This window comes from Alligator sinensis, unplaced genomic scaffold (genome assembly GCF_000455745.1).
Source record: "Alligator sinensis unplaced genomic scaffold, ASM45574v1 scaffold280_1, whole genome shotgun sequence".
Lineage (NCBI taxonomy): Eukaryota > Metazoa > Chordata > Crocodylia > Alligatoridae > Alligator > Alligator sinensis.
Genome location: NW_005841835.1, coordinates 1,591,751 through 1,610,919, shown reverse-complemented (window position 1 = coordinate 1,610,919; position 19,169 = coordinate 1,591,751). Strand labels below are relative to the sequence as shown.

At 49.9% G+C, this 19,169-nt stretch overlaps 1 protein-coding gene across 8 annotated transcripts in view; it reads right to left on the bottom strand.

Moving 5' to 3' along the window:
• LTBP2 (latent transforming growth factor beta binding protein 2) overlaps window positions 1-19,169 on the bottom strand; it is a 141,470-nt gene that overhangs the window by 111,187 nt on the left and 11,114 nt on the right. For all 8 annotated transcript variants that reach the window (XM_025201081.1, XM_025201050.1, XM_006015342.3 and 5 more), the window contains exon 2: window positions 13,462-13,532. In XM_025201081.1, the coding sequence (XP_025056866.1) occupies window positions 13,462-13,532 (71 nt within the window). The remainder of the gene's footprint in view (window positions 1-13,461; window positions 13,533-19,169) is intronic.

The following is a 19,169-nucleotide window of genomic DNA, read 5'->3' as shown; positions in this document are numbered from 1 at the left end:
GGCTGGAGACCTGCCCTAGCTGGAACTTCCCAGCTCTTGGATCTATTCCCTCCCAAGCTTCCCCTGCAGGCTTAGAAAAGAACTTGAAAGCACTCTTAAAACCAAGTGGTTTTCCCTCAGTCTAGATACGCAACACAGGAATCATGCAAGAGCAGTGCTGCCAACTCCAAGTGTGTGAAAATCATGAGTCAGGCCCCAAAAAAACAGTAAGATGAACTTTAAAAATCTCAAGATAAAAAAAACCAACTGGATTCTTTCTCTCTGCCTCCTGGTTTCTGAGTCCCCTGGTTATACTCAGGTTGTGCTTTCAAGCTTTTCTCTACAACTTTCTCTAGAAGGTTACTCTTTGTAAATGAAAGCCAAGCTTCTCATGTAATCACTTGGCTCCAGGAGCTGGAGCTTCAAGTGTCGCAGGACTCACAATAAAAGTGTGAGACTTGGCAAACACTGCAATAGTATTAATAAAAGTAATGGCAGTGACAGAACAGCAGCAGCCCGGAGACTAAGGACTCCCGGACTAAGGACAGACATTCTAAAAGCTTGAGCCTGAGTTGATCCAATCTTTGCTGGCTAGGCTAAATCAGTTTGTAACTACACAGACATCCCAGACATGCAAGCACATGCCTGCAGTGGCTCAGGCTAGAAGGTGGTGGGGGTGGGGGCTAGAGCAGTCCTCCCTTCCCTTCTACAGCACTAAGCTGAGGGAGGCGTGGCCAGGCCCTGGCAGGATGCTCTGATTAGCCCAGCAAGGAATTGATAACAGTGTTTATAATCCCAATAAGAAAACAACAGAGGGACATTTCCAGCTACCTGTTTATTCTGTATGTTGATTCTACCTGTCCACTCAGCATAGACCATAGCCAGCATGTGGTCTGCTAGCTAATATACAGACACCTCTCTGCAAGGCAGAGGGGAGGGGGGAATTCCTGCTTAGCAGGGAGTGGTAAGGGGGAGGGCAGGGGGAGCAGCCTACATTCTCTGTGGAGATGCAGGCAGGGAGCAGAGGGGAGGGGCCAGCTCTGCTGTGGAGCAGAAAGCCCAGCCCAGCCCAGCCCAGCCCAGAGAGCATGCTGGGGGTGTCTGGTTTACCTTAAACCAGCAAGGGGCCTGGGACACACATTGCATAAACCCATTTGACCCAAATCAGTTAAGTCTGATACTACGTTCAACCAGGTTTATCTCAAATCGGTTTCAGCCATTTTCAAACTGGTTTACATGCACTGAACAGCTAGCTGGTCTGTTATAGGTTTAAAAACAGCTTCTGATCACTTAAACTGGTTTATGTGTAACGTTTGTCCCTACCCCAGAGGCAAACCTGACAGAGTTTGCCACCCTGGGGTGCCAGAATAGACCAGGGGCAGGACACTCCTGCAAAAGCCAGGTTAACTCTTCCATGTCCTTGCATCTGCTGCAACCGTATATGGAGACTTGGTGAACAAGGATCCAAAGTCTAAATTCAGTGGCAGCTGCAGGGGCAGGGAAGGGTTAATCTGGCTCTCACCAGTGAGACCTGACACCTCCTCTGTCCAGCTCCTCCACACAGCTGGAAGTACATGCCTGTCTTCATGTCAGCACCTCCTGTTGTTGAGTGGCCAGAGCTAATGTGCCACACAGAATCTGCCCATTCCATTTGTGGCATGGATGCTGTGGGTTGGCCACCCCTGATATAAATCCTTGCTAGAGTGCTAACACAGGAGACTGGCTCCTCAACATGAGCATCCAGATTGGGAACACAGTACTGGAAAGGACCTCACTAGTCCCACACTTATACATGTATGCCATTAGAACTTCTGGGGGCATATCCCACAATCCTTTGTACAATAAGCTGGAGTTCCCTACTGTTCTCTCCCTGTGAATTATGGGAGAATCTGTCTAGTCTTCCTGGCACAGAGGTGGAATTGTGGTGACAGCACTTGAGTAATATAATCTGCCTCTAACCACAAAGTGGACAGGTTACGACTTAGAGCGAAAGTGGAACCCAGGCTCTCTTAACCCAGCAATTATCAGCCAGGTATACCATAGCACCCCAGTGTTTTGTGAGATCCTCTTAAGAGTACCATGCTATATTAGCACTGTTAGGTGTGCAAACACCTACACATGATTGACAAGATAAACCTAAAGATTTCAAATAGGAACCAGGGTGTCAAAAACATTCTAACCGGTTGTGGTCAAGGTCTTTGCAACAGACAAATTGCTCTAGTATTTTTCCATCCTCAAAACATGAGTGAAAGCAAAGAACTGGTATTTTCCAGGGGGTGCCTTGAGTGTAATGAGGGGTGCCTTGAGTCTAAAAGGTTCAGAACCACTGCTCTAACATATTCCTCCAGCCAGATATGCTAACCCACACGGAAAGCACCACTCCTCATGAATGAGATGGGAGTGGGGTGTGGACAGACAGGAGAGTTGGGGACAGCACATGAGCAGTGCCGTGAGTTAACATTGCAGTGAAAACATATGCAGAGCGAAAGAATCTGTCCCCCAGAGTGCTCGCAGTCTAAGAAGAGAGGACAAATATAGGTAGGACACAAAGAAAGTATTGTCTCCATTTTAAAGATGGGAAAATAAGCTACAAAGTAGTTAAGAGCCTTGTCCGAGGCTGTACGATGAATCCATTCAGAACTAGAGACTAACCTAGCTTGGTACATTCCCTGAGACCTAATCCTTCATCATTCTTACACTACTGTAAACTGGATTCATGTATTTCACTCTGCAGCCCTAAGTAAAAACATGTTTCAGAAATTTAACAGCCTCTCTCAGAAGGGAGATCACCCTGCTCTTCCCTGACTATCTAGAGTTGTCACCCCAAGGACTGGCAGAGACTGTCAACAGATCTTGTAACATGGAATAATGTAGAGGTCGCTTTCTGTCCCAGCAGTCCTACCTCTTCTGCTCTCCTGCCAAATTGCCCCCTTGCGCCTCATCTTTGCAAAACACTCCTGCCTTTATTTTGGGCAAGCAGCCCAATTCCCAAAGATGCCCTGGGAGCCAGGCAGAGGCCACTTTTTGAAAGATTCCCAAGCTAAGCAAAGAGGGAAATAGTGAGCAAGTGGTAGTGAATAGTAAGCTGAGGTTGGGGCCATAGGAAGTCAAGGCTAAGCAGAGGGGATGGAGTCATATGAGATGCTAGGGATGAGCATGGTACAAAAGAGCTTCATTCTACAAGTGCAGTGTGCTGAGGATGAGCCCTTTGCAGCTTCACAGGATGCTCTATATGCAGCTCAGTTTGTTGATCTGTCAAGTGCCTGCCTGGGTAGGGACAAAGCAACATTCCAAGTGGTTGATAACTTGTTCTGGTGACTCAAAGCTCACTGCATTTGCTCACCAAGCCTGCATAGCAGGAAATGTCTAAGTGTCCTGGAGTCACATATACTTCCATGTTTCTGAGTCTCCCCACACTCTGAATCTCAGAAAATTCCCTTCTGGTTCATTGCACTTCAGCTCCAGAAACTGGAAAAAAAACACATGGCCAGAAAGTTCTGCTTGAGATCTGGGTTTGCTCATGTACAACTATGGAAGAAAGCCCCAGAGAACCAAGTGGAGGAGGGAGGAAGTCACTTTGCCTGCTAGGTTACAGGCATTAGAACTTGAAGAAGACAGGCAGACTTTGGGTTATTCTTTCTCTCCTGACTCTAGGCTGAAGAGAGCAAAGCTACCAGATTGCCTTGCAGTCTATATGCAAATTCCTCCTGCTCTAGCACACAGATACCTTCTCCCTGGTGGCATTGACATTAAGATGGATTTCCTGATTGCTCCATTTACAAGAGCAGGAGATCAGAAAATAAAGACCATGAGGGTTGAAAAATTAATGGGACTGGGATACCCAGCTCCCCTTGACAGCTTTAAAAATTGCCCCAGCAATGTAAATTCCAGCAGAAGATGGGGGGAGGGGGGGCCCTTGCTGTGGACTAAACAATGTTTACACATCATTGATTATTAGAAAGGTCTTGCTTTAAGTCCTGCCTGAGATTTACTATCCCTGCTGTGGGGGAGCTTTGTCAGGGCCAAGCATGTTGACAGTGTCCTTTTCATTAATCCTTGCAAACAATGGCAGGCACTTGAGCAGTCACCAGGCAGCCCCCATAGCCAGAAACCCTGCTCTGTACTGCACATCCCTAATGAGACAAAGATGCTGCCATTACTGGCCCTGCAATTTGTTTATAGACAATGTCTGGCAGCCCAAAGTGGTCTCTACTGTTTGGCTTCTGGTGGGGAGGGGGAGGTGAGTCAGTCTTTGGCCCCTTGCTGCAGAACAGAGATTGTTAACGTAATTATTCCAGAGAAGCCAAATAATCGTAAGACCCTGCAGCAAACAAAAGACAGCCTCATTCCTACTGAACATCTGGGCAGCTTCTGACACCTGAGTAAAGTCAGATGCTCTTAGATATTCTCAGAAGATTCCCCAAGACTAAGTTTTTGTTTAGAAAGGGTTTTTCCAATGCCAGCATTTGTGCTAGGCCGCTTTGACTACTAAATTGCAGTGGAGAAGACCCCATTGAAACCAGATTGAAAATTACTGGGGCAGGTGCGCTATTAGAGCCAGATGGACAAAAACAGGTGCTCACATTGGGAAGCACAATATTAGGAACTGTTCATAACACAGAGACATCTGTGCCTGGGATGGGTGGTGGAACCCCTGGAAATGACATAGATTACTGTTTACAAGGCTGTTTCATGTGAAGGTGATGAGGGATGAAGATGACACTTCCTCTGGTCTGTTTGCTACAGGCACATTCATGAACTCTCCCTGCCAGGCAGACACTTCAAGGAGACTGCAAGGTTCAAACCAGCCTGCTAAGGCATAAACCCAAGCAGCAACACGACAAGACAAACAGCAGAAATCCCTTCTGATTCTCTAGCCTTATCCCAGTGCTGCCTCATTCAGCACCATCTCCAATCCCTTCTGCTCAGGAAGATCCCTGGCTGTAGCTGTGACTCCTGAACTCCCACATCAGGCAAATGGCTCTTGCAGAGCACATGCAGTCTCAGTCACCACCACAAGTTCTGGCGCATTTGGAGTAACAGCAGGAGCACTTGAATGAACGGAAGGTTTTAATCAGCCAGTGTTAAGAGAGCTCAGAGCTAGGAAGTGGCAGCCCAGGGAGAAGGCTATAAAAAGATGAGCAGAGGAAGAATGTCCCCTAACCACAAAAGGAAAGAACAAATCTTCTAGAGGCAGAGGGGCGCCACTGGCCCAGGGATATGTGACCCTGAGCAGGAAAGAATTTGGAGCCCGTGCATTTTTATGCTAAAGAGAGGAATTTGCACATGTTTACAATGGAAAGAAAACACGACTTGCCTGGAGACAGCTTTGAAATGTCAAGTCAGATGGTGCCAACCCAAAGGAAAGAGGATTGCTGGGAACTTTGGTACAAACACACTGGCTTCATGCCCACCTACTCCAAGAACCTCGTCCAACAAGGACACAGACAGCACGCACACTTGGGCTTCATGGCAACCTGCCCTTTATTTTATGCCCTACAAATGCCCCTTCAAGCAGCAGTAGAGACTTTCACTCAGAGCTGCGTAGCAGGGGGATTTTCAAATGGAAGCCAAGCACAACCAAAGCAACAAGAAACAGGGAACCTAGCCACTGACTGAGCTGGGGAGTCTATGAGCTCCTCTCTTTGCCTACATATTCCCTAGGCCTCAGGCTAGCTTTCCTTGCAAACTCCCACCACTGCCCACATACTGCCATCCGACCTTGGCTCTGTGGCACTACTGGAAAGCGTATAGCGCGCAGATAATCAAACCCTATTCTTTTTCAGAAGTGTACAGACCCCTCATTGTCATAGCAGAACGTACAAGGGCAAAACAAAAGGCTTTCCTAAACCCCATGACAACCAGGCCCCACATACCAGGCAAGCTCTGGGGTTCCTCTAGATCAGTAAGTACCCAGGGATCTTGCATGTACTTGGCCATGGAAACCTTTTACTGCCAGCAAAGTATGAGACAGCAGGGGAAACAAGTAAGCAGCACTTGACATAAGAGTGTTCTTAAGAAATGTGTCCTCTCAGTAGAGACTGCAAGGGCTGTCAGCATCATATATACCTCCCAAAGAGCAGAGCTTGTACCCATCTCCTCTCTTCACTCCAGCCCCCCAGCAGGTGGATCCTGAGTTTCGATCTAGCTGAAAAGGGTTAGCACACAAGAGTGATACTTAGCCTGGGGGTGGGGGTGGAAAACCATTTTGCTTCATGGTTGAGCAAGTTACCTGTACTGCTACTGACACCTCTCTCTACCAAGGCAGCTCCCTTACCATCTTCATTCTGCTTTGCCTGTCTCCGTGGCTTAGCACATCAGAAACAGTTGCCAAGGGAGTGGCAATGTCCCAGTACAGACATGAGTTGCCAGCAGGTTTAGCAGGGAGGCTCAAGGGCTGGGTGGAAGCATGCCCTGATTTGGCACAGCCTTGACTACAGCAGAAACCGATGGGAATACCTAATGGTAGCTATTGAGTCTTAACTTGTCTCTCAGCCACAGCATGCCACTCTGTAACTTGGCCCCTTTACTGTGCTGGATAGGCCCTGGGGGAGACAGACTGAAAACAAGATTAGACAATATGATGGTGTGGGAGGCACAGTGGGATCACCTCTGTGGGACCTTTACTTCTACCTCTGCAGACCCCCAGTCCTCCTCTTTGAATAGGCCTGATCTTGAATCTCTGTGATTTAAATGTCTGGCACATTCACAACCTCAAAAATCTGTTTCCAAGTCTTCACATTTCATTAGCAGCTAAACAGCAACAAGGAACAAAATCTAATTAGCAAAGAACATGAGCATAATGTGCTGCAAAGTACTTGCATGTGTGACATTCAGCAGGCAAGGCGCATCCAGGCCTGATCTCTGCCACGAGGCAGGGAAAAGCCAGAAAAAAGAGAGAAACAGCACAGAGAGAGAAAGATGCAGTGGGAAGAGGATTCTGTCCCTTCCTGGGGCACCAGAGTTCCTTCAAGCACAGGTCTCCTGCGCAGGATCTGTTCCCTGGGCAGGCTGAAGTGAACTGAGGTTGCATGTTCTTGAGTGGGTGAGGAGTGGGGCTGGGGCTCAGCATCCTTCCCAACCGAGAATGAGTTTAAACAAAATTGAAAGGACAGGACATAGGAAAAGGCAATTTAAGTCACTTCCTGTGACAGCCCCCAGGTGAGGAAACAAAAGGAAATGAGGAAAGCAACCACAAAGGCCATGGCTGAGGTTTCACCAGCTCAGAGAAACCTTGTTCTGAAGGCTGAGTCACACTCCAGTTCAACTCTTCCCAATCTATTGCTTCCTCCCTACCAAAGAAATACCAGACTCCTGTCAAAAGATGATAATTGAAATGGAGCCCTAGTAGTGTACTGTTCTTTATTCCCCTCTGGGCACATGCATTAGGCACCAACCCAAGAGATGTGCATAACAAGATGCAGAGACCTCTTCAAGGCAGGCCATGTCTCCTGTACTTGCACTCTCCATGGACTGCCTCTCCAGGAGACCTCAGCTCCATTGGGCTGCCTTTTCCCCTACTGTATTTTCATTCAAGTCTATTTTTATATTTTTGCTAAATTGGGCTTCTGCTTCCACTCCACCCCCTCGACGGAACCTGGCAACTCACTAATAGGAAGTTTTCTCCTTACATTTCACCTACTTTCCCCCTTTTTCTCAGCTCACTACCATTCCCCTTTGTGACACTCACAAGAAATTCATCTAGCCAACTCCTCTCCGCGCACCAGGTTGTCAATCATGGGGTACCCTCAAATTTTTTTTTTTTGGTATACGCTGCTCTATGAGAAGTCTGCCCAGCTTTTGCCCACCACACCTTTATGTTAGTTGATATACAGACTGTGGGAGACTACCCTGGTCTTATTACAGTGACCACCCAGATTGTGGTCCTGGCCTTATGGGCCAATTGCATGGCTCCATATCTCCCCTACACCATGCCCCATGCCTCACAGATAGCATCCCTACAGATGTTCAACCACTTGCTGATACAACCCCTCATTGGGCCTTCCACCCCCTTAGCCTCTCTCAGCCCCACTCCAAGCCTTCAGAGCTCTTGGTTTTTTCACACCGCCCCTTCCTGGGCTGCCAGACCCCTCAGTCTCCCTCTCAGCCCCGCTCAGGCTGCCAGACCCTTCAGTCTCTCTTCCAACCCCTCTCTAGGATGCCAGCCCCTTTCAGGCCCTCGTCTTAGACCCTTTTAGTTCTCCAATTTCCCGGCCACTCTCGAGGCCCTCAGACCTGTCCAGATCTGCTCTTTATTCTCAGCTCCTTTCTGGGTCTCTGGACCTCTCTGATCCCACCATGCTTACTGGGCTACACTCTAGGCCTCAGGCCCCTTGCTGGGCCGCTGGACCCATGTGGTCCCAGTCTTCTCTGGCCCCTCGTTGGGCCTCAGTGGTCATGGTCTTCCTGGCCAAGTGCTTTTCTGTCAGGGTGTGCTCTCCTAGCCTTCCCGCCTCCATGGGGTAACCCACAAGGCGGTGGGAGCTGAGGCTTTCTGGCACCCTATCCTTGCCTTTCCCCTGGAATGGCCCATGCGTGGCATTTCATGGAGGCTGCCCCACCACAGGCAGCAGCCCCACCATGCTAACTAGCTCCAGTCGGGTGCAGTTTCAGGTCTTACCCATGCTAACTAGCTCCAGTAGGCTGCAGTTTCAGGTCTTACCCAGGACTGGTCTTCAGGCTTTCTTGATTTTACTTGTCCCGCTCTGGACTCCCCTCCTGGGCTCCTAACCACCAGGCCCCCTGGCCCTGACTCCATCTCCCCTCTGAGTCCTGCATCCCTGGCCCCCAGCTCACTCTCAGACCCCTTTCCTTAATCCCTCCTCCTCATTTGGCCTAGCACCAGCCATCATCATCCTAGCCTGCATGCCCCTTGACCCCCTTTCTCTCAGCTTTGGCCACACAAAGACCTTGGCCTCTCGTAGGCCCTGGCCCCGCCTCAGGCCAGTCGAGAACTCCAGGCTCTCCCGGCTCTGACAGTTTCTGCCATGGTCTGTTTTACCCTTCAGCCCCTCCTGGGCCCTGGCCCTGCACAGGCCAGTTCAGATTCCAGGGTCAGTCCTCCAGCTGTCAGCCCTCTTGTCTCTGTGGGTCTGCCCTCTTGGGGCCCTCCAAAGTCACTCGCTCCTTATCTCTCTAGGCTTGTAGAAGAAGAAATCCACAGGCTTGCCCGGAGCCCTCCATACATCTCCCCCAATGCAGCCCCTTCCTTTTTTGGGCTTGTCCGGACCCCTCAATAGGCCCCCACACTCTGCCCCACTGACTGGATTCACCCAGACCTTCCACCAGGTCTCCCAAACGCTCGGCCTCTTTCTCTTGGACCCTCAGTAGGCCCACAGATTCTCAGCCCCTCTCCCAGGGCTCACCCAGCCTCTCACTAGGCCCCTGTGCACTCAGCCCCTCTCTCTCTGGGCTCATCCAGCTTATCAACAGGGGCACTCATCCCCCTTCTCAGGGCTCTGGACCTCCACACTGGGTCCCCAAGAACCTCCTCCATCCCCTTAGTTCTTACCCAAGTGTAACCCAGGCAGTACTCCAAGAGGTACCCTCTCTCCAACTGAAGTGATCAAAGCAGGTGCACAAGCGCTGCGGGAGATGTAGGGACTCTTCTCCCCCTATAGAGCAGAGCCAGACCACCAATGGGGACTTAACCATATACCTTTTAATGAGAGAACAATACTGGGAACATAATCAGTATAAACCAGGGGGCATAGGGGACACTACAATGCCCCGAGAGGACAGGATTCAACAAAGGTTAGACACTTACAATCATAGACATATTCATCCAGTTGACAAAAGACAGGGTTAACCACAATGTAAAACACAAATGGCAGAACAAACGATACTGGTTGGTGAAATATAAAAAGGCACAAAATACAAAATGTCAAATGACAAGGAATATAGGGCCTATGTACTTGGAGGGGGAGAAAGGGGGAAAACACAATGGCCCCTTTCCACTGCAAGAAGAATTCCTCCCTGTTAGCTCACTCACCCCAAGTCACCACAGCTAGGACTTGAACTTGGCACTCCCACATGGTAGGCAGAAGCTCTACCACTCAGCCACTAGTGCTGGTACTATGCCAACCTGCTAGTGGTCTTGACCTTCTAGGAGCCCTGGCCTCACATCAAGCTTCCTGACCTCTTATTGGAGGAGCTGGAAGCAGAGCTGGGAACCTCTCAGGTCATTGCTCAGATCCTTGCTGGAGCTGGGAAGCCTCTCCTGCTGGCTGCAGCCTCTCATAGGCAATCCTGGAGCCCAGCAGGAAGCCTCTCCTGCCGGCCACATGCCACACTGCTGAGGGTCCAACTGCTGCCTGCAGGTCCCATTCCTTCAGGCTCTTCTGGGGCAACTGCTCCTGCCCCGCTAGCTCAGCTCTTTGCCAGCTCTTTGAATCTCCTTCCTCGTGGTCCCCCGCTGGTCTCCCTTGAGTCAGCTGCGCTGCCCCTTTTATCCCCTCCAGGTGACCCAAGAGGCCAATCAGGGGACATGGAGGGTGAGAGTCTAGGGCCTGATTGGTGAAGAAAGGGAATCCCAAGTCCTCCAGTCATCTTTTACCCTTTCAAAACCCCTGGGCCAAATCATTACCAGATTGGTGAGGAAAGGGAATCCCAAGTCCTCCAATCATCTTTTGCCCTTTCAAACCCCTGGGCTAAGTTACTGCCAGCTAGCCCATCACACAAGCATCCAGATGTTATTCTCCTCACTGGCATTCAGGAGTGGCAGCCTTTCTGCTGGGTGATGTTCCTTTACCAGTTCCCAAGATGTTATTGCCAGCCCTGCTCTCAGGGTCTGGGCTTATCCCCTGTCTAAACCTAGCCCTCCTCCACTCAGGTGACTCTCTTGATCAGGCCTAGCCTCACCTGCCAGCCCCCTGGGTCAGTTGACTCACAATTAGCCCTGACCCCCATCTGCCATCAAGTGCCCTGCCACACTGTCCAACTAGGTTTGAACAGGGTTGGGAAGAGTCCCATTCATCAATCCAACCCTGACCATGACAGCCTAGCTAACGCAGTCTTCCCAGCCCTTCTGCTTAGTGCTCAGGGTTTCCAGATCTCTCTCACTCTCAGTACTGCTCTCACCATTTGCTGTTGACAGTGGTTAAGGTTACCAAGGAGAGCAGGTACAATCTTCTCCGTTTTATGAACTTTAGAAGCTGCCACTTGTCCTTTGACCATGGCAAAGGCCATCAAGGGCTGGTGCAGGATTCCCCAGGTGGCCAACTCCAGGACTCGGATTCAGTGGAGATTGATGTGGAAAGAAAGAGAGACTTAATCTAGGATGTCAGACTGTCCCATTCATAGTCTCTCCAGGACCAGTCTGGAGGGGTTTGCAGAACACGCTCTTCTTGTCAGTTGTGCTGCAGTTTAAGATGACTGATGTGTTTGGAAATTTACAAGCAACGCAGGATCCACAGGTTAGGAAATGAATCTACAGTTAATGAGAGCTGGTTTATGATGTAATTAATTGCATCACTGGGGTCCCAGCTAGTGTGGTTAATGATGTCATTAGAGCCTCTTGCACAGTGGGATTATTTCCCTGTAAATCACTCCCCTCCACTCTAGTGCTGTGTTAGAGTCAATCAGCCTTGCAGGAAGCCCCAGTCAAGGACTCATAGGAGCCTCTGAAGTATCAACCTGGGAGAGGACAAGAACTCCCCACCCACAGGGCCCTAAGAGAGTCATAGTTACTGGATGATGGTGGATGGCTGGCAGGTATTTGTACTCACCCAGCTTCAAAAATACCCTCCTTAGGAAGGGAGAAAGCAATGCAGCTTCCTCAGAATAGCAGCTTCCCAGTGCTGGGTAGTTCAAAGACTTACTGAATACCTAAGACATTTTCTATGGTTTCCCTCACTTGTAACTTCTCCCCTTGTAGGACTACCACATCCTGGTTCCTCCCAGGGCAGCCCATTAGCCAATGGAGTTAGTAGCTTTTTACAGACTTTGACTGTTTTCAACCATCAGTGTAGGCATAAGCTACTTAAGTAACTTCTCAGGGACCTTCTCCCCACTCCTCTGTTCCATCACTCTCCCTTCTTTGGTTTATCTCAAGCACTTGGGTCTCATTTCAAATTACGCTGTAAGTTTTTTGGGTGGGAGCAGTGACCTTGGATGAAATCCAGTAACAGACTTATACCACTATCAGTTAGGCACCATGACACCAGCCAGATGCTTGGTTCTGGGTTGTGGATTCCACACTAGGAGCAGGCACCTAGGCTCCTTAGACAGTGCATGGGGACAGAGCGTTATCCAAGGACAATCCAGAATGCCACACACTGAGGGGTGAACCACCTAGAACTAACCAATGGGCAACACTAAGTACTTCTGTCTATGAAAGGTTTATCTAGATGGTGTCAGCTGCCAAACCCAGGGAGGATGTGTCCGAGCACACACTGCCCATGCCCCCCAACCCACCAAGTCCACTAACTCACACCACACCCTAAAGTTCACCAATGAGGCTGCTCCAGGCTCATACCCAGCAGTCATCCTTAGGCCAACTGGCCTGACTGAATTCACTGGAGTCGGTATGTATGAGGCATGTCCTGAGCATGGATCAGAAGTTAGGCACCACTCCACCTACTCCTGGATTGAAAGAGGTCTTGGGCAGGAGGGTTGCCTATACATAGCCATTTTGAAATGTGGGACACTGAGTACACAAGACACTGCAGCATTTTAATTAGAGTAGCTCCTGAGAGCCACTCTGATTAAAATGCCCCCACCACACCCTAGAGCATGTGTATAGGCACCCCTTGAACTACTCAGACTGGGTTAGTACTGGGCTTGCACAGAAGCAGACCTGTCGGTGCTGAAGGAACTTTCAGGTGTAAAAGAGAGACTCCTTGTGGGATTAGGTAGCCACTGATTAGGCGGTGTGCTTGAATCACAAATTTTGGATAGAGATGCCTAAAGTCTACTCAAGTCCTGGTTTAAGTACAGTACCTACATTCTTTTTTGGATCTGACCTCATGTCTTTGAACATCTGTGCAGTTCCCGGCTCCATGGGGACCTGATCCAGACTGAAGCCTCAGATAATCATCATGATCATCATTACCCTCAAAAGGTCTATGTTCTGCTCTAGCCAAAATTAACATGAACCCCTGATAGGGACAACAGTGCTGTATGGCCAGCCAGGATGCACCATGCAGGGACCTGTGCATGTCTTTCTCAGACAAACCAGCCAGGTATAGGGAACCCAGCTCTGGGAATGACAGGTGTAACAGCCCCCACAGTAGGTACTGAGGTGTGCCACTCTCTCCACAGCACTAGCCATAAGAAGTGCACTCTGCATGTAACAGGAAGCTAGGATATCATGCAGAGAAAGGGATTCAAATGGTAGACAAAGATAAAGAAACAGGAGGCTGCAGGGCCAAAGGACTGGGGAGGAGCATGTTCTATTTTAGTCCTCGTGTTACCCCACTGCACTTTGTAGTGAGGCATTAAGCAAGAAAGCTGGTGTCTCGAACATGATTCCCTAATACTCACGTTTGATGCACCGGTTTGTTCCAAGAGCCACTGTCCAGCCCGAGCAGCACTGTCCCCTGCAGACATTCGGCCTAAGTAGTGACAAACAGCGGGATGAGGGAGAGAGCAATGAGGAGGTCTCTCCACAGCCAGTACCTCCCGAATCACCAACAGAACCATTCCCTGAAGAACCACAGATCTCCTTACAGCTACATATCAAATGAGATCAGAGAAGCCAGACAGGGCTGGGCTTTTTAAACTCTTGGAGGGAAAATTCCAAAGAATACTTAAGCCCTGCAAGTGTGGGAGGAGGCACAGTAGGAGCACACTCACAATGGCACCAGGGGGTGTTGTCAAGAAGGCAGGAAAGTGAGTTACTCAGTACATGGTACTCTCCCTTCAGCTCAATGCCCTAGCACAGTGCTCAGGAAAGCTGGGCCATTGGAGATGCTGCTTCTCACAGGAGAACTATTGGTGGTTCTAACAATCTGTGGTCATTAAGGATCCCAGCACACTTTTTGCTAGTGTTGAGGTGTTCATTAGGGATGATTCCAACATCAGTGATTACACTTTGCCCTCCTGTAAATGGTTGTTATGTGCCTTGCTACACATCCCAGTCTGAAAGGGATGACATCTCAGTGCATGCAGGGTGCCAGCGGGAGCAATTTCTGAAGCTGTATAATTTGTAAAGCACTTTTGATGCTTTGGGATCAAACCATTAAGACACACACATTTTAGATGGCCATAATGATGCCTCCAGGCTTAATCTGACTCTTTAACACAATGTAGTGTGGCCAGTCCCAAAGTAGGAGTTATGACCCCAAACAGGGGAGTGGCACTTATGAGCAGAGTTACAAACCCAGGGATATTCACTTATAGCACTAGATACTGCTGAAAGGCTCGCACCCAAGTACTGGGCTCAACTCTGTGTAGTTTGCAAGATGAGAGACAATTCTACCTCATTCCCTTCCCTGAGGTGGTCTAAATGTGCTTGGCAAATCCCATTCAGTGGGTTTATGAAAGAACAAAAACATTTCCCATTCTCACCTCAAATTACTGGCACCATCTAAAGATGGTTCCTGTAGGCAAATGCAGGTGCCTCCTTCAGGCCAACTGCTTTGGCCCAGAATCAAACCAATGATTCTTTACAGAATGATGCCCACAATCTTTGTCTGGATCAATCTTTCTCTCTCACGCACACACTCAGATACACACACATGCACGCACGAACACATGCACAGAGGCTCTAGGAACTAAAGTCTGCTAGCTTCTACTGGTGAGGACTAGCCCCTCTTAATGCCACAGGGTGGACAGAACTTTCTGATCCAGAGTGTGAGAGACTGGAAAGAGCTGTGGGTCTTTACCTAGCTGACACACCCTCTCTCTCAGGGAACCAGGGGCCTGGTGGGGTGAGGACAGGTCTAAAGGAAGAGGCTGGGGACAGCAGCTGGACACATATCTAAATAGTAGTGTCTGTCAAGTAATTCCAAACAGTCTGAAAGCACATCCTAACTTCCCTACAGCCCTTAAAATATCAAGAAACTTGTTTGACCATTGTGTGGATTGGCTGAATACTCCCTGGCATCAAGGTATGAGCTAAGTTTGCCACATCCAGCTCTCCTGGGTGCCTTCAGTGAGCCCATGGGCACCAAAATAAACATGTGCATTGTGACATGCTGACTGGATCCCAGGATATTGTGATACGAGGCGGTACTATTGCAAAGGTCCTGGAAGGGGTTTCAGGCGCCAGGTGTGTTCCATTCTGCTGCTGTTGCACAGCACCTGGACAGGATCTCAAGATGCGTTAATGTCCCACCTGCCAGGGCACTGAACCTCTTGGATGGGGATCAAGGACCCAGGGAAAATGTCCTGAGCAGAGGAAAAGCTTCTGTCCTTACAGGACACTCACTGTCCCAGGATAGAACCCCACCCAGCAAAAAGAGACCCTCAAGCTCCAAGCCTAGGACAAGAGTCTATAAAAAAGTGGTGTAAGGTCACGTAAGCAAGTCAGAGCCTTCTTGCCCTGCCAGACTCCATTCCATCATGGCAGGCACCTGACCAGTAGCATAACTGGAGGGCAGTGGCCCTGGTCATTGCCTTTGGGAGGAGAGTGGGGGTTCAAAAGCAGTCATTGCCACAGCAGCAGCTGATCACACTGCCACACTAGAGTCAGCACTGCCCCAGGCAGTATGCAGCTGTCCCAGGCATGGAGCTGTGCTGCCATGCCTCTGTCCCTGACACAGATGCATCACATGCCCTGGGGGCACATTTTCACACTCCAGTCAACATCACCACTGGGACCACTTCAAGCCCTGGGGCTCTGTGTAGACTCTGGAAGCTGTGATAAAGCACACAGCAAGCACCCAAGCCACCACATCTGAGCATGCTACATTACAGCCTCCAGAGTGCTTGCTTGGGACATTTCTGCTCTCAGAACGTGCCCTACATCCACATACTACGACCCACACATGTTGAAGCTGGCCTGACTCCCCTTAGAATCCTGCTAATACCACATCTACAGGAGCATCCACAGCCCATGTAGGCGATGCCTGAGAGCAAAGAATAAGTACAGAAGGGAGCAGGAGGTCAGGGCTGACTCACAAGGAATCACAGTGAGTTTGGCAGCAGAAATGGGGCCAGGGAAGACATGTTTGGAAGTGTAGGGGGTAAGGCACAGTCACCAGGTGCTTTCTGCCAACCCCCAGCCCAGCACCCCAGTCTCCCCACACTGCTGGAGATGGGCTCAATGCCTGCACCAACACCCTTCTGCCCCTGCCACCTGTTGTGGCAAGCCCATTGGCACAGCCCCACGCATCTCTGGCTCACGGCCTCCCTTAGCAGAAGGGCAAAGCTCAGTGCTACTAACTCTCCAGCCTTCTATTCCATCCCAGGGGAAGGGGGCTATCCTCCAATTAGTTGCCTGCCCACATCTGCCTACCTCCTGGGGAATGGTGGCCAATCAGGGTGGATGTAGGAAGCAGGTGAAGAGCCTAGAAGGAGCAGAGGTGAGGCTGTGATGAGATTGATTTTCAGGTTGGGGGCAAAATTAAGTGCTGGCCAAGGGTCAGGCAGATGTGGGGTCAGAGCTCTTGCAGTGGGGACCAACCAAAATCACCTCTCAGGCAAGAGGGAGACAGGCAATGCTAATTGTCCCTCCCATACACACTCTGGAGTGCCAGGGAGAGCTGAAAGAACCACGCATGGATCAAAGAATGCATGATAATCTTTCAAACAAAACATCTCGAGATGTTGGCTGCCTGGCATATGAGCTTTAAATTCCTCAGGTAGGCAGTCCTAGATACAAATCCTTTGCACTTTACAGACAGTCATGCACTCACTTCAAACCACAGGTCAGTAGCCTTATCAATACATTACAGGTAAAGAAAATGAGACACAGAGGGAAAGCCCTTGCCAAAAATAGCACAGAAAGTTGGGGGTGCAATATATTTGGGGACAGTCTCCCAAGGCCCAATCTAGGACCTACTTCATTAGGCCCTGGCACTGCTTTTGGCAAAGAATGTGTCATTACTATTTGTGCAGACAGTAAAATGCTAGCAGTCAAGGGTTATTCTTATCCTAGACCCTATGGTCCATGCTACATGTTAGGATCTGTAGTCCAGTCATGTCATGCCTCGTAAAACTTCACTGGCCTTCACTCAAAACCTTTGGGACAAGTGAAACACTGGTGCTGGGGCTCTGCTCTTGAGAGGAAGGGAAGGAACTAGCACATACAGGAGGAAGGCTCCATGGCACGGATGCAGGCAGGGATGCAGACACTAGCTGAGCAAGAGGCTCCTGCTTCTTTTGCCATTTCTCCAAGATTAGATGTGATGAAGAGAATCTCCAAGATTGGAAATACACCTTGAAGGAGCTTCCAGTGCCACTATGAGTAGCAGTGAGGGCCACATGAAGAATGGAGCAAATGCTGCCCTCACTTGCCATAAGGCAGAGCGCTAATAGGCAGTCAGGTATGCTGGAGCCTTAGGAAATTGGAGAATCAGGTGATGGGGAGCTGTGGAGCTGGGTAAAGCAGTGGTTGATTTTTCATTGTGCAGGACCCAGCCCTGAGAGCATCTGGTTATGGTTAGAGTATTTACTTGACATTTGCATGGCTTGAACACCATGTGGTTTTTGTTGCCTTATGAAGAATTCACAGCAAATCCCTGCAGGTTTAAGAAGCACAGCATGTTTACAGCTCAGAGGGATGGTGCCTGAGGCAGTGGCTGCTTCCTGCAGCCCCCAGCTGCCCCCCCCTCGCCACTGCCACTCATGCTGTCGCTGATGCTTCTTAGCAAACATGCTGCTCTGAGGTGAGCCTGCTGACTGCTCCCAGCTCCTCTGGCATTTCCCTGCTTCATGCCTTACTCCAAGGAGCTTGAGCACTGACACTAGCTGGCCCTGGGGTTCCCAGGCTGAGGATAACCTGCAGGTGTAAGAGTCCTGTCACTGTGGGTGAGGCACCAGTCCTGAGTGACAAGCGCCTCTGAGCTGAGGCAAAGCAGCAGGTTAGTAGCAGCTGTGTCCCTATGAGGCTGTGTGTGGCACTGAGACCCCAGGGACCTATGAATAACATGAACTAGAATCAAACATGTAACCTTTGTAACAGACACCCACATGGTACTTCACAGAGGTGCCCAATCACCCTCACCCTTGAAACCAAAGAGTATAAGCTCCCTTTCCCTCTGGCCTCCAGACTTGAGAGTCCTGCCCTGCACCTCATGTCCTCCAGTCTGCAGAGCCTGGCTAGGGATAAGCCTGGATCAACAGGCCTCTGAACCCAATAGCCAGGTATGCTGCTGTATGAAGACAAAAGCAAAACTAGAAGGCTACCTCATACCACCCTCCCTCTTAGATGCCAGATGCTAGCAGCCTGGTATTAGCCATATATAGTTCATGCACCCTGGAAAGGAGAAACAAAGTAGGAGGCTATTTCCTTAGCAGAACAGACACTGGTATACAGAAAGCAGGAGAGTCCTATCCTTCCCCTCCTCCTTCTCCTCTTCCTCCTTCTCCTCCTCACTGAGCAGCCACAAAGGAGTCATGCCTTGGGGACAGTCAGGGAATGGTGCTGTCTACTGCATGCATGGTTAGCAGGGGTGCAAGAAGCGTGGGCAATACCGCCAGCATCATGCATAAGCTACTCAGGTGGCAATGGTTCAGAAGTTCCTGGTACCGCCACCAGATGGTACCAAGCTCAAAGCAAACCGAAAGGCCAAGAGTAAAACCAAAGAGATTTCCTCAAGATAGTCTCCCTCCTAGAGACTTCTTATCAATCAGAGCAGTCACAGTGGGCTCTGCAGTGTGGACAGAAGGCTTGAATGTGAAGTTAGACCTCACAGGGGCCTGAGCTGAAATCCTGATGCTGCCACTGGCTCTCTCTTGGGCAGGGCACCTTTCTTTTCCATTGTCATTTCCCCATCAATAAAATAGTAATGATCATATATCTGTACCTGCCTCCCATAGGGGCTGGAGGATAATATCACTTTGGGTTTTGGGTACAGTCCTCTGATTACATGAAGCACTAGGGATATACCAGTCATGCTTATCACCTCTTGCCTGAGGCTCCAGACAAACCTGAAATCCCACCGGCAGTTGGGGAGCAGGAGCGAGGGGAGCAGGGTGCACGTGTGCCACCCGCACGTGTACCTGCTTACCTCGGCGGAGGCGGCAGCAGCTGAAGCAGCAGCGGAGGAAGCCGGCGGCGGGGGCAGGCACAGGCGAATTCCCCC